General features: G+C 43.2%; 1 protein-coding gene across 1 annotated transcript; it reads right to left on the bottom strand.

Annotated features, from left to right (window-relative positions):
* Window positions 1-4,692: 4,692 nt before the first annotated feature.
* Window positions 4,693-13,193, bottom strand: LOC309652150 (protein SET-like; the record flags this gene model as incomplete). The annotated part of the gene is made up of 2 exons (XM_082445673.1): window positions 4,693-4,827; window positions 12,386-13,193. The coding sequence occupies 2 exons, from the start codon at window positions 13,191-13,193 to the stop codon at window positions 4,739-4,741; spliced, it is 897 nt and encodes a 298-aa protein (XP_082301799.1). The 3' UTR covers window positions 4,693-4,738.
* Between the last annotated feature and the right edge of the window lie 2,400 nt (window positions 13,194-15,593).

The raw sequence follows: 15,593 nt of genomic DNA, 5'->3' as shown, positions 1-15,593 counted from the left end.
AACTTCCAGAATATATTCAGGAAAAACGCATACGCCCATTTTGGCCAACCAAAGAAGCGGGCAATGCAAATCAACACTACAAAGAGGTATCACTTCGAATCAGAAAAAAGGACCATCCTCACAAAGGGTAAAAACCAGATATGCAGGACAAGGAGAGGAGAAAAGGGAGCCTTGTTACGCTGAAGGGGGGAATGTAAATTGCCAACGGCCACTCTGGAGAAGTGTGCTGTGTTTCCTAAAACATCTAAAAAACAGAGCTACAAAGCATAGGGCGCTTCCACTCATGGGCCTATATGTTGGAAAAACCAAAAATCCACAGAACGCAGGCACCCCGTTTACTGCTGCTATGTTGACAACAGCCTCGACTTGGGTACAGCTTAATAGTCCTTGGAAGGAAAAAATGGTGAAAGAAAATTTGGTACTTAAGGACAACGGAATATTACTCAGCCCTGAAATCAATGAAATGAGGCCAGTCGCAGCAACTCAGGGGGACTTATGTATGGTCATTGAGAGTGAAATAAGTTAGACAGCAAGAGAAACTTATCATAAGATATCACTTATAAAGGGAATCTAAAAATCGCCAACCATGAACTGAATTACAAACAGAACACCATCACACATTTACAAAACACACTTATGGCTGCTTAAGGGGAAAAGCGTGGTGCGGTGATGCATAAACCAGGAGGTTGAAATTGGCACAGATACCGTTCCATACGCCAATAATGTAATCGCCAAGACATAATCATTGTTCAAGGAACTGGACTCAGCACCCTCTATTCACAGAAAAAACATCTATCTGACTACTAGAAACTAGCAAAGTGATTGAGTTATACATATATATACATTCTTTTTGTATATTCTTTTCCGTTTATATTCTTTTCCGTTATGGTTTATCATAGTATACCGGATATAGTTCCCTGTGCTATACAGTAGGGCCTTGTTTATCCATTCCATGTTTAATAGTTTACATCTGTTAACCCCAACCTCCCATTCCATCCCTCCCCCAACCTCCTCCCCCTTGGCAGCCACAAGTCTGTTCTCTATGTCCATGAGTCTGTTTCTGTTTCATAGGTATGTTCATTTGTGTCATATTTTAGATTCCACATAGAAGTGATATCATATGGTATTTGTCTTTCTCTTTCTGACTTATTTCACTTAGTATGATAATCTCTAGTTGCATCCATGTTGCTGCAAATGGCATTATTTTGTTCTTTTTTATGGCTGAGTACTAGTGCATTGTATACATGTACCACATCTTCTTTATCCATTCATCTGTCAGTGGACACTTAGGTTGTTTCCCTGTCTTGGCTATTGTGAATACTGCTGCTATGAACATAGGGGTGCATGTATCTCTTTGGATTAGAGTTTTGTCTGGGTATATGCCCAGGAGTGGGATTGCTGGATCATATGGCAATTCAATTTTGAATTTTTTAAGGAACCTCCATACTGTTCTCCAAAGTGGCTGTAGCAATTTACATTCCCACCAACAGTGTAAGAGGGTTCCCTTTTCTCCACATCCTCTCCGGCATTTGTTATTTGTAGAGTTTTTCATGATGGCCATTCTGACCAGTGTGAGATGGTACCTTATTGTAGTTTTGATTTTCATTTCTCTGATAATTAGTGATTTTGAGCATCTTTTCATGTGTCTATTAGCTATTTGTATTTCTTCTTTGAAGAAATGTCTTTTTAGGTCTTCTGCCCCTGTTTTGATTGGTTCATTTATTTTTTTGTTGTTGAGTTGTGTGAGCTGTTTATATATTTTGGAAATCAAGCCCTTCTCGGTTGCATTGTTTGCAAATATTTTCTCCCGTTTTGTAGGTCGTCTTTTCATTTTATGAATGGTTTCCTTTGCTGCGCAAAAGCTTGTATGTTTGATTAGGTCCCATTTGTTTATTTTTGCTTTTATTCCTATTGCCTTGGGAGACTGACCTAAGAAAACATTGGTACAATTTATGTCAGAGAATGTTTTGCCTGTGTTCTCTTCTAGGAGTTTTATGGTGTCATGTCTTACGTTTAAGTCTTTAAGCCATTATTTGAGTTTATTTTTGTGTATGGTGAGAGGGTGTGTTTTAAATTCATTGATTTACATGCAGCTGTCCAACTTTCCCAGCACCACTTGCTGAAGAGGCTTTTTCCCTTTGTATATTCTTGCCTTTTTTGTCAAAAACTAATTGACTCTAGGTGTGTGGGTTAATTTCTGCGCTCTCTGTTCTGTTCCATTGATCCATATGTCTGTTTTTGTGCCAGCCAATACCATGCTGTTTTGATTACTATAGCTTTGTAGTATTGTCTTAAGTCTGGGAGAGTTATGCCTGTTGCTTTGTTCTGTTTCTTCAGGATTGCTTTGGCAATTCTGGGTGTTTTATGGTTCCATATAAATTTTAGGATTATTTGTTCTAGTTCTGTGAAAAATGTCATGGGTCATTTGATAGGGATTGCATTAAATCTGTAGATTGCTTTGGGTAGTGTAGTCATTTTAACAATATAAATTCTTCCAATCCAAGAGCATGGGCTATCTTTCCATTTCTTTGAATCATCTTCAGTTTCCTTTAACGTTGTACAGCTCTCAGCATACAAGTCTTGCACCTCCTTGGTCAGATTTATTCCTAAGTATTTTATTTTTGGAGGTGAATTTCTTTTTCAATATTTCTTTATTTGGCTGCGCCGGGTCTTGGCTGCCACGTGCGGGATCTTCATTGCTGCGTGCAGGATCTTTAGTTGCGGCATGCGGGATCATTAGTTGCGGCATGCGGGATCTTTATTTGCGGCATTCGCACTCTTACTTGTGGCATGTGAGACCTAGTTCCCTGACCAGGGATGGAACCCGGGCCCCCTGCATTGGGATTGTGGAGTCTTAGCCACTGGACCACCAGGGAAGTCCTGAGGGTGTGATTTTGGAAAGTATCGTTTATTTTACATTCCCTTTCTGATATTTCATTGTTGGTGTAAAGAAATGCAACCGATTTCTGTATGTTAATCTTGTATCCTGCTACGTTTCTGAATTCACTGATCAGTTCTCGTAGTTTTTGTGTGGAGTCTTTAGGGTTTTCTACATATAGAGTCATGTCATCTGCATATAATGACGATATTATCTCTTCCAATTTGGATACCTTTTATTTCTTTTTCTTGTCTGATTGCTGTGGCTAGGACTTCCAATACTATGTTGAATAGAAGAGGTGGAAGTGGGTATCCTTGTCTTATTCCAGAGTTTAGCGGGAGGGCTTTCAACTTTTCACCATTGAGTATTATATTGGCTCTGGGTTTGTCATAAATAGCTTTTATTATGTTGAGATGTATTCCCTCTATACCCACTTTGGTAAGAGTGTTTATCATGAATGGATGTTGAATTTTGTCAAGTGTTTTTTCTGCATCTATTGAGATGATCAAGTGGTTTTTGACTTTTGTTTATGTGGTGTATCACATTGATTGATTTGCATATGTTGAACCATCCTTATGAACCTGGGATGAATCCCACTTGGTTGTGGTGTATGATCTTTTTTATGTGTTGTTGGATCCAGTTTGCTATATATTTGGTTGAGAATTTTTGCATCTATACTCATCAAAGATATTGGCCTGTAATTTTCTTTTTTGGTGGTGTCTTTGTCTGGTTTTGGTATCAGGGTGATGGTGGCTTCATAGAATGTCTTTGGGAGTGTTCCCTTCTCTTCAGTTTTTTGGAAGAGTTTGAGAAGGATCAGTATAAGTTCTTCTTCGTATGTTTGGTAGAATTTGCCTATGAAGCCATCTGGTCCTGGACTTTTGTTTGTGGGGGAGTTTTTTTTAAAATAAATTTATTTATTTTATTTACTTTATTTTTGGCTGCACCGGGTCTTTGTTTTTGTGTGTGTGTGTGTGTACACATTTAGTTTTATTGTAACAAAGCAACTTGTACACTTTTAACGTTTCAAACTGAGCATCATCTTTCCTTTCCAGTGAAACAGAAAGAAAAATATAACACTAAACAGGAACAAAATTACAATAGAGAATGTCAATTGCAAATAAGATCCCACAGGTTCTGCTGATTCTCCCATCGAGTGGCAGGGCTCAAGTCATCATTAGGAGAGAATTTTATTTTAAAAGTGTCATCTTAAACTGCAAGGATGTCCGTTAAACATCACAATTAAACATGCCAAAGGAGAAGCCATGTTGTCAAAATGCCCACTTAACCCACCCAAACATCTCAAACCCACCCTTTGCTGACCTTCTATAACCCCATTTTTTTAAGTTTTTCTTTTCTTTTTTTAAACAAGAGAAAGTAGACAGATAGATGTTGGTAAATGCTAACTGTCCATATTCACATAGAGACACAGTGTAATCTCTGAGCCCAATATACAGAGAAAGGAGGAAAAAAGCTAGAATTCTATGCACTACTACACAGGGGCCTAGCACCCTCCAGCTTCCAGCAGAGCTAAGGGAGCAGAAGGTTTTTCTTTTTTCCCACAGAGCATGGTGGTGTTGGTTCCGTAAAGTTTTTCTTGAGACAGGAAGGGATAAAAATGAATCTGGAACAGAAAGGGGTAGAGATTCTTTTCCCACTGAATTCTGCTCAAGGTATTTCCCCCCAAAATAAGTTGTGAGCCATGGTATAAAGGAGAAAAGAGACCTCAAACACAGGGCAACTGAGCACAAGAGGAGAAGGAGGAAAAAAAAAAAAAGACTGCAACTTGCTCCCAGGGACTGGAGAAAATTAAAAAAGGAAGGTTGGAATCCATCAGTGTTCCATTAGTCATCTTCTCCTTCATCTTCCTTCATCCTTATCCCCTTCTTCATCAGTATCTTCCAGTCCTTCTTCCTCTTCATCATCATCATCATCTTCTTCTCCTTCCCCTTCCTCATCATCCATGTCCGGAACCAAGTGGTACTGTAATGGATTTGGCCAAATATCATCTTTGATGACCTCTCCTAACTCATCTGCACCTGCCTCAGAATGATCAGTAAACCAGGTGAAGAAGCTTTCTGGTTCCTCATGCTGTCTCTTCCTGCTGGCTTTATTCTGCGTTTGACTTGCACGTTTTGTCAGATCCTTTCCGGATTTCCATTTGATTTCAGTGGACTTTGAAGATGGATCACCACTCTCATTCAGATGAAATTCTTTGGAGAGAACTTTAGTTTCGAAGTAAGGGTTTTCATCAAAATAAAAATCTATTCTGTAACCTGATTTACTATCTTCAAATTCTGTCACTTCGACTCTTGTCAAATAATGCAGCACCTCTTCATCCTCCTCCCCAAGCAGTGCAGACACTTGTGGATGGTGAACAAATGTTGTTACCCCAAAATTTGGGATTTTGGCGATCAATTCCGACCTCCTCTGAAAAAATGGTTGGCGGAGTTTGTTATATTTCTGTTCTACTTTCAAAATCTCCTCACTGGCTTGTTCGTTAAGTCTGTCTATTTCATTTTGTACTTCATCAATATGTTCAACTGCTTCTTGCTGTTCTTCTTCTTCCTTCGGCAAGTTCGGAGAAGCAGACGTTTCCTCTGGCCTGGAGGCAGGAGTCCGTCTCAGTTTCTTCGGTTTCGTTGCTTGGGGTGGAAGTGAAAACTGGTGTTTGGGGGCCATGCTGGGAGAAAAGCCAAGAATCCACCCAAGGGAAGAAGCTCGTACCGGGAGCTCTGAGAACTCTGCACTGGGCCTTTGTTGCTGTGCACAGGCTTTCTCTAGTTGTGGTGAGCAGGGGCTACTCTTCATTGCGGAGCTCGGGTCCTAGACACACAGGCTTCAGTAGTTGTGGCACATGGGCTCAGTAGTTGTGGCTCTTGGGCTCTAGAGCGCAGGCTCAGTAGTTGTGGCACACAGTCTTAGTTGCTCCGCAGCATGTGGGATCTTCCCGGATCAGGGATGGAACCCATGTCCCCTGCATTGGCAGGTGGATCCTCAACCACTGCACCACCAGGGAAGCCCTGTGGGAGAGTTTTTAAACTACAGATTCTAGTTCATCTGTAGTGATTGGTCTGTTCAAATTATCTGTTTCTTTTTGATTCAGTGAATGCAATCCCTCCCAAAATTCCATGGTATTTTCCCCCCAAATAGAGCAAATCCTCCTAATATCTGTGGGGAACCACAAAGACCCCAAATAGCCAAAGAAACCCTGAAAAAAGAGAACGGGCTGGAGGCATCTCCCTCCCTGACGTCACACTCTGCTGAGAAGCTACAGTCACCAAAACAGTGTGGAACTGGCTCAAAACGGGCACAGGGACCAGAGGAACAGGACAGAGAGACCAGAATTCAACCCACACGGACGGGGTCGGTGAATTTATGACACAGGGACCAAGGACACACCAAGGAGCACGACACTCCCCACGATAAATGGTGCTGGGAAAACTGGACGCCCCATAACTCACGCTGGCTACCCTGCACACAAACCTGACCAAAAACCCAGCTTTCCACGCCAAGCCCTCCCTCGCTCACACGAAGACGGACCCCCTCAACGGTCAGTCGCCCACAGGAAGCTTCTCCCCACTTTTCCTCACCGTCTCTTCACCTTTTCCTCAGGCATCACCTGGGTCCTCAGGAAACCTAGTTCCCTAGTCAGCGTGGACGCAGCCCCACTTTGTCCTGAAGCCGAAACCCCAGCGAGTCCTAAGGAGACGGAGACCGAGCTCCTCTCAGCAGAGACGCTGAGCCGGGCGTCCTACCCGAAGGCCCCCGCCCCCGCGCCTGAGGAGGCTCAACTCCTCTCAGCTGCCCTCACAATCGAGTTCGCAGGGAACGAGCATGCGCTGTGGGTCAGAGAGGCGAACTCGGCGCCACCCTGTGGTCAGTGCAGGAAGTGCAGGCCGCGCCTCCCTCACAGGTCACTGGAGGCAGCGTGCCCTACTGACAGGACTGCTGAATCCATTAAATTGGACATTCAAACTAAAATGGAGTCTCTATCCCAAAAGTTTTCTAAAAGTAGTTAAGGAACAATTAATTGGAAACCATTTGGAATGAAGTGAATGTAGATGCAAACTTTACAACTTATACCAAATTCACTCAAAGTTATTCAGAGGCAAATTTTATTTTAGTTTCTAATTTATGTTTGGCTGCGTTGGGTCTTTGTTGCTGCATGTGGGCTTTCTCTAGTTGCGTCGAGCGGGGCTACTCTTCGTTGCGGTGCACGGGCTTCTCATTGCGGTGGCTTCTCTTGTGGGCGAGCACGGGCTCTAGGCGCGCAGGCTTCAGTAGTTGTGCCGCGCAGGCTTGGTTGCTCTGCGGCATGTGGGAGCTTCCCGGACCAGGGCTCGAGCCCGTGTCCCCTGCATTGGCAGGCGGACTCTTAACCACTGCGTCACCAGGGAAGTCCCCACAGACAAATCTTAAATACAAAACTATTCAAGGGGCTTCCCTGGTGGTGCAGTGGTTGAGAATCTGCCTGCTAATGCAGGGGACACGGGTTCGAGCCCTGGTCTGGGAAGATCCCACATGCCGCGGAGCAACTAGGCCCGTGAGCCACAACTACTGAGCCTGCGCCTCTGGAGCCTGTGCTACGCAACAAGAGAGGCCGCGATAGTGGGAGGCCTGCACACCGCGATGAAGACTGGCCCCCGCTTGCCACAACTAGAGAAAGCCTTCGCACAGAAACGAAGACCCAACACGGCCAAAAATTAATTAATTAATTAATCAATTAAAACAAAAAAGCTGTCTCTCAAATTTAACTTCCAGAATATATTCAGGAAAAACGCATACGCCCATTTTGGCCAACCAAAGAAGCGGGCAATGCAAATCAACACTACAAAGAGGTATCACTTCGACTCAGAAAAAAGGACCATCCTCACAAAGGGTAAAAACCAGATATGCAGGACAAGGAGAGGAGAAAAGGGAGCCTTGTTACGCTGAAGGGGGGAATGTAAATTGCCAACGGCCACTCTGGAGAAGTGTGCTGTGTTTCCTAAAACATCTAAAAAACAGAGCTACAAAGCATAGGGCGCTTCCACTCATGGGCCTATATGTTGGAAAAACCAAAAATCCACAGAACGCAGGCACCCCGTTTACTGCTGCTATGTTGACAACAGCCTCGACTTGGGTACAGCTTAATAGTCCTTGGAAGGAAAAAATGGTGAAAGAAAATTTGGTACTTAAGGACAACGGAGTATTACTCAGCCCTGAAATCAATGAAATGAGGCCAGTCGCAGCAACTCAGGGGGACTTATGTATGGTCATTGAGAGTGAAATAAGTTAGACAGCAAGAGAAACTTATCATAAGATATCACTTATAAAGGGAATCTAAAAATCGCCAACCATGAACTGAATTACAAACAGAACACCATCACACATTTACAAAACACACTTATGGCTGCTTAAGGGGAAAAGCGTGGTGCGGTGATGCATAAACCAGGAGGTTGAAATTGGCACAGATACCGTTCCATACGCCAATAATGTAATCGCCAAGACATACTCATTGTTCAAGGAACTGGACTCAGCACCCTCTATTCACAGAAAAAACATCTATCTGACTACTAGAAACTAGCAAAGTGACTGAGTTATACATATATATACATTCTTTTTGTATATTCTTTTCCGTTTATATTCTTTTCCGTTATGGTTTATCATAGTATACCGGATATAGTTCCCTGTGCTATACAGTAGGGCCTTGTTTATCCATTCCATGTTTAATAGTTTACATCTGTTAACCCCAACCTCCCATTCCATCCCTCCCCCAACCTCCTCCCCCTTGGCAGCCACAAGTCTGTTCTCTATGTCCATGAGTCTGTTTCTGTTTCATAGGTATGTTCATTTGTGTCATATTTTAGATTCCACATAGAAGTGATATCATATGGTATTTGTCTTTCTCTTTCTGACTTATTTCACTTAGTATGATAATCTCTAGTTGCATCCATATTGCTGCAAATGGCATTATTTTGTTCTTTTTTATGGCTGAGTACTAGTGCATTGTATACATGTACCACATCTTCTTTATCCATTCATCTGTCAGTGGACACTTAGGTTGTTTCCCTGTCTTGGCTATTGTGAATAGTGCTGCTATGAACATAGGGGTGCATGTATCTCTTTGGATTAGAGTTTTGTCTGGGTATATGCCCAGGAGTGGGATTGCTGGATCATATGGCAATTCAATTTTGAATTTTTTAAGGAACCTCCATACTGTTCTCCAAAGTGGCTGTAGCAATTTACATTCCCACCAACAGTGTAAGAGGGTTCCCTTTTCTCCACATCCTCTCCGGCATTTGTTATTTGTAGAGTTTTTCATGATGGCCATTCTGACCAGTGTGAGATGGTACCTTATTGTAGTTTTGATTTTCATTTCTCTAATAATTAGTGATTTTGAGCATCTTTTCATGTGTCTATTAGCTATTTGTATTTCTTCTTTGAAGAAATGTCTTTTTAGGTCTTCTGCCCCTGTTTTGATTGGTTCATTTATTTTTTTGTTGTTGAGTTGTGTGAGCTGTTTATATATTTTGGAAATCAAGCCCTTCTCGGTTGCATTGTTTGCAAATATTTTCTCCCGTTTTGTAGGTCGTCTTTTCATTTTATGAATGGTTTCCTTTGCTGTGCAAAAGCTTGTATGTTTGATTAGGTCCCATTTGTTTATTTTTGCTTTTATTCCTATTGCCTTGGGAGACTGACCTAAGAAAACATTGGTACAATTTATGTCAGAGAATGTTTTGCCTGTGTTCTCTTCTAGGAGTTTTATGGTGTCATGTCTTACGTTTAAGTCTTTAAGCCATTATTTGAGTTTATTTTTGTGTATGGTGAGAGGGTGTGTTTTAAATTCATTGATTTACATGCAGCTGTCCAACTTTCCCAGCACCACTTGCTGAAGAGGCTTTTTCCCTTTGTATATTCTTGCCTTTTTTGTCAAAAACTAATTGACTCTAGGTGTGTGGGTTAATTTCTGCGCTCTCTGTTCTGTTCCATTGATCCATATGTCTGTTTTTGTGCCAGCCAATACCATGCTGTTTTGATTACTATAGCTTTGTAGTATTGTCTTAAGTCTGGGAGAGTTATGCCTGTTGCTTTGTTCTGTTTCTTCAGGATTGCTTTGGCAATTCTGGGTGTTTTATGGTTCCATATAAATTTTAGGATTATTTGTTCTAGTTCTGTGAAAAATGTCATGGGTCATTTGATAGGGATTGCATTAAATCTGTAGATTGCTTTGGGTAGTGTAGTCATTTTAACAATATAAATTCTTCCAATCCAAGAGCATGGGCTATCTTTCCATTTCTTTGAATCATCTTCAGTTTCCTTTAACGTTGTACAGCTCTCAGCATACAAGTCTTGCACCTCCTTGGTCAGATTTATTCCTAAGTATTTTATTTTTGGAGGTGAATTTCTTTTTCAATATTTCTTTATTTGGCTGCGCCGGGTCTTGGCTGCCACGTGCGGGATCTTCATTGCTGCGTGCAGGATCTTTAGTTGCGGCATGCGGGATCATTAGTTGCGGCATGCGGGATCTTTATTTGCGGCATTCGCACTCTTACTTGTGGCATGTGAGACCTAGTTCCCTGACCAGGGATGGAACCCGGGCCCCCTGCATTGGGATTGTGGAGTCTTAGCCACTGGACCACCAGGGAAGTCCTGAGGGTGTGATTTTGGAAAGTATCGTTTATTTTACATTCCCTTTCTGATATTTCATTGTTGGTGTAAAGAAATGCAACCGATTTCTGTATGTTAATCTTGTATCCTGCTACGTTTCTGAATTCACTGATCAGTTCTCGTAGTTTTTGTGTGGAGTCTTTAGGGTTTTCTACATATAGAGTCATGTCATCTGCATATAATGACGATATTATCTCTTCCAATTTGGATACCTTTTATTTCTTTTTCTTGTCTGATTGCTGTGGCTAGGACTTCCAATACTATGTTGAATAGAAGAGGTGGAAGTGGGTATCCTTGTCTTATTCCAGAGTTTAGCGGGAGGGCTTTCAACTTTTCACCATTGAGTATTATATTGGCTCTGGGTTTGTCATAAATAGCTTTTATTATGTTGAGATGTATTCCCTCTATACCCACTTTGGTAAGAGTGTTTATCATGAATGGATGTTGAATTTTGTCAAGTGTTTTTTCTGCATCTATTGAGATGATCAAGTGGTTTTTGACTTTTGTTTATGTGGTGTATCACATTGATTGATTTGCATATGTTGAACCATCCTTATGAACCTGGGATGAATCCCACTTGGTTGTGGTGTATGATCTTTTTTATGTGTTGTTGGATCCAGTTTGCTATATATTTGGTTGAGAATTTTTGCATCTATACTCATCAAAGATATTGGCCTGTAATTTTCTTTTTTGGTGGTGTCTTTGTCTGGTTTTGGTATCAGGGTGATGGTGGCTTCATAGAATGTCTTTGGGAGTGTTCCCTTCTCTTCAGTTTTTTGGAAGAGTTTGAGAAGGATCAGTATAAGTTCTTCTTCGTATGTTTGGTAGAATTTGCCTATGAAGCCATCTGGTCCTGGACTTTTGTTTGTGGGGGAGTTTTTTTTTAAATAAATTTATTTATTTTATTTACTTTATTTTTGGCTGCACCGGGTCTTTGTTTTTGTGTGTGTGTGTGTGTACACATTTAGTTTTATTGTAACAAAGCAACTTGTACACTTTTAACGTTTCAAACTGAGCATCATCTTTCCTTTCCAGTGAAACAGAAAGAAAAATATAACACTAAACAGGAACAAAATTACAATAGAGAATGTCAATTGCAAATAAGATCCCACAGGTTCTGCTGATTCTCCCATCGAGTGGCAGGGCTCAAGTCATCATTAGGAGAGAATTTTATTTTAAAAGTGTCATCTTAAACTGCAAGGATGTCCGTTAAACATCACAATTAAACATGCCAAAGGAGAAGCCATGTTGTCAAAATGCCCACTTAACCCACCCAAACATCTCAAACCCACCCTTTGCTGACCTTCTATAACCCCATTTTTTTAAGTTTTTCTTTTCTTTTTTTAAACAAGAGAAAGTAGACAGATAGATGTTGGTAAATGCTAACTGTCCATATTCACATAGAGACACAGTGTAATCTCTGAGCCCAATATACAGAGAAAGGAGGAAAAAAGCTAGAATTCTATGCACTACTACACAGGGGCCTAGCACCCTCCAGCTTCCAGCAGAGCTAAGGGAGCAGAAGGTTTTTCTTTTTTCCCACAGAGCATGGTGGTGTTGGTTCCGTAAAGTTTTTCTTGAGACAGGAAGGGATAAAAATGAATCTGGAACAGAAAGGGGTAGAGATTCTTTTCCCACTGAATTCTGCTCAAGGTATTTCCCCCCAAAATAAGTTGTGAGCCATGGTATAAAGGAGAAAAGAGACCTCAAACACAGGGCAACTGAGCACAAGAGGAGAAGGAGGAAAAAAAAAAAAAGACTGCAACTTGCTCCCAGGGACTGGAGAAAATTAAAAAAGGAAGGTTGGAATCCATCAGTGTTCCATTAGTCATCTTCTCCTTCATCTTCCTTCATCCTTATCCCCTTCTTCATCAGTATCTTCCAGTCCTTCTTCCTCTTCATCATCATCATCATCTTCTTCTCCTTCCCCTTCCTCATCATCCATGTCCGGAACCAAGTGGTACTGTAATGGATTTGGCCAAATATCATCTTTGATGACCTCTCCTAACTCATCTGCACCTGCCTCAGAATGATCAGTAAACCAGGTGAAGAAGCTTTCTGGTTCCTCATGCTGTCTCTTCCTGCTGGCTTTATTCTGCGTTTGACTTGCACGTTTTGTCAGATCCTTTCCGGATTTCCATTTGATTTCAGTGGACTTTGAAGATGGATCACCACTCTCATTCAGATGAAATTCTTTGGAGAGAACTTTAGTTTCGAAGTAAGGGTTTTCATCAAAATAAAAATCTATTCTGTAACCTGATTTACTATCTTCAAATTCTGTCACTTCGACTCTTGTCAAATAATGCAGCACCTCTTCATCCTCCTCCCCAAGCAGTGCAGACACTTGTGGATGGTGAACAAATGTTGTTACCCCAAAATTTGGGATTTTGGCGATCAATTCCGACCTCCTCTGAAAAAATGGTTGGCGGAGTTTGTTATATTTCTGTTCTACTTTCAAAATCTCCTCACTGGCTTGTTCGTTAAGTCTGTCTATTTCATTTTGTACTTCATCAATATGTTCAACTGCTTCTTGCTGTTCTTCTTCTTCCTTCGGCAAGTTCGGAGAAGCAGACGTTTCCTCTGGCCTGGAGGCAGGAGTCCGTCTCAGTTTCTTCGGTTTCGTTGCTTGGGGTGGAAGTGAAAACTGGTGTTTGGGGGCCATGCTGGGAGAAAAGCCAAGAATCCACCCAAGGGAAGAAGCTCGTACCGGGAGCTCTGAGAACTCTGCACTGGGCCTTTGTTGCTGTGCACAGGCTTTCTCTAGTTGTGGTGAGCAGGGGCTACTCTTCATTGCGGAGCTCGGGTCCTAGACACACAGGCTTCAGTAGTTGTGGCACATGGGCTCAGTAGTTGTGGCTCTTGGGCTCTAGAGCGCAGGCTCAGTAGTTGTGGCACACAGTCTTAGTTGCTCCGCAGCATGTGGGATCTTCCCGGATCAGGGATGGAACCCATGTCCCCTGCATTGGCAGGTGGATCCTCAACCACTGCACCACCAGGGAAGCCCTGTGGGAGAGTTTTTAAACTACAGATTCTAGTTCATCTGTAGTGATTGGTCTGTTCAAATTATCTGTTTCTTTTTGATTCAGTGAATGCAATCCCTCCCAAAATTCCATGGTATTTTCCCCCCAAATAGAGCAAATCCTCCTAATATCTGTGGGGAACCACAAAGACCCCAAATAGCCAAAGAAACCCTGAAAAAAGAGAACGGGCTGGAGGCATCTCCCTCCCTGACGTCACACTCTGCTGAGAAGCTACAGTCACCAAAACAGTGTGGAACTGGCTCAAAACGGGCACAGGGACCAGAGGAACAGGACAGAGAGACCAGAATTCAACCCACACGGACGGGGTCGGTGAATTTATGACACAGGGACCAAGGACACACCAAGGAGCACGACACTCCCCACGATAAATGGTGCTGGGAAAACTGGACGCCCCATAACTCACGCTGGCTACCCTGCACACAAACCTGACCAAAAACCCAGCTTTCCACGCCAAGCCCTCCCTCGCTCACACGAAGACGGACCCCCTCAACGGTCAGTCGCCCACAGGAAGCTTCTCCCCACTTTTCCTCACCGTCTCTTCACCTTTTCCTCAGGCATCACCTGGGTCCTCAGGAAACCTAGTTCCCTAGTCAGCGTGGACGCAGCCCCACTTTGTCCTGAAGCCGAAACCCCAGCGAGTCCTAAGGAGACGGAGACCGAGCTCCTCTCAGCAGAGACGCTGAGCCGGGCGTCCTACCCGAAGGCCCCCGCCCCCGCGCCTGAGGAGGCTCAACTCCTCTCAGCTGCCCTCACAATCGAGTTCGCAGGGAACGAGCATGCGCTGTGGGTCAGAGAGGCGAACTCGGCGCCACCCTGTGGTCAGTGCAGGAAGTGCAGGCCGCGCCTCCCTCACAGGTCACTGGAGGCAGCGTGCCCTACTGACAGGACTGCTGAATCCATTAAATTGGACATTCAAACTAAAATGGAGTCTCTATCCCAAAAGTTTTCTAAAAGTAGTTAAGGAACAATTAATTGGAAACCATTTGGAATGAAGTGAATGTAGATGCAAACTTTACAACTTATACCAAATTCACTCAAAGTTATTCAGAGGCAAATTTTATTTTAGTTTCTAATTTATGTTTGGCTGCGTTGGGTCTTTGTTGCTGCATGTGGGCTTTCTCTAGTTGCGTCGAGCGGGGCTACTCTTCGTTGCGGTGCACGGGCTTCTCATTGCGGTGGCTTCTCTTGTGGGCGAGCACGGGCTCTAGGCGCGCAGGCTTCAGTAGTTGTGCCGCGCAGGCTTGGTTGCTCTGCGGCATGTGGGAGCTTCCCGGACCAGGGCTCGAGCCCGTGTCCCCTGCATTGGCAGGCGGACTCTTAACCACTGCGTCACCAGGGAAGTCCCCACAGACAAATCTTAAATACAAAACTATTCAAGGGGCTTCCCTGGTGGTGCAGTGGTTGAGAATCTGCCTGCTAATGCAGGGGACACGGGTTCGAGCCCTGGTCTGGGAAGATCCCACATGCCGCGGAGCAACTAGGCCCGTGAGCCACAACTACTGAGCCTGCGCCTCTGGAGCCTGTGCTACGCAACAAGAGAGGCCGCGATAGTGGGAGGCCTGCACACCGCGATGAAGACTGGCCCCCGCTTGCCACAACTAGAGAAAGCCTTCGCACAGAAACGAAGACCCAACACGGCCAAAAATTAATTAATTAATTAATCAATTAAAACAAAAAAGCTGTCTCTCAAATTTAACTTCCAGAATATATTCAGGAAAAACGCATACGCCCATTTTGGCCAACCAAAGAAGCGGGCAATGCAAATCAACACTACAAAGAGGTATCACTTCGACTCAGAAAAAAGGACCATCCTCACAAAGGGTAAAAACCAGATATGCAGGACAAGGAGAGGAGAAAAGGGAGCCTTGTTACGCTGAAGGGGGGAATGTAAATTGCCAACGGCCACTCTGGAGAAGTGTGCTGTGTTTCCTAAAACATCTAAAAAACAGAGCTACAAAGCATAGGGCGCTTCCACTCATGGGCCTATATGTTGGAAAAACCAAAAATCCACAGAACGCAGG

The sequence above is a fragment of the Balaenoptera physalus genome (assembly GCF_965194825.1).
Source record: "Balaenoptera physalus genome assembly, chromosome: X".
Classification (NCBI taxonomy): domain Eukaryota; kingdom Metazoa; phylum Chordata; class Mammalia; order Artiodactyla; family Balaenopteridae; genus Balaenoptera; species Balaenoptera physalus.
Note: the sequence above shows the minus strand (reverse complement) of the source record. Positions and strands in the feature narration are given on the sequence as shown.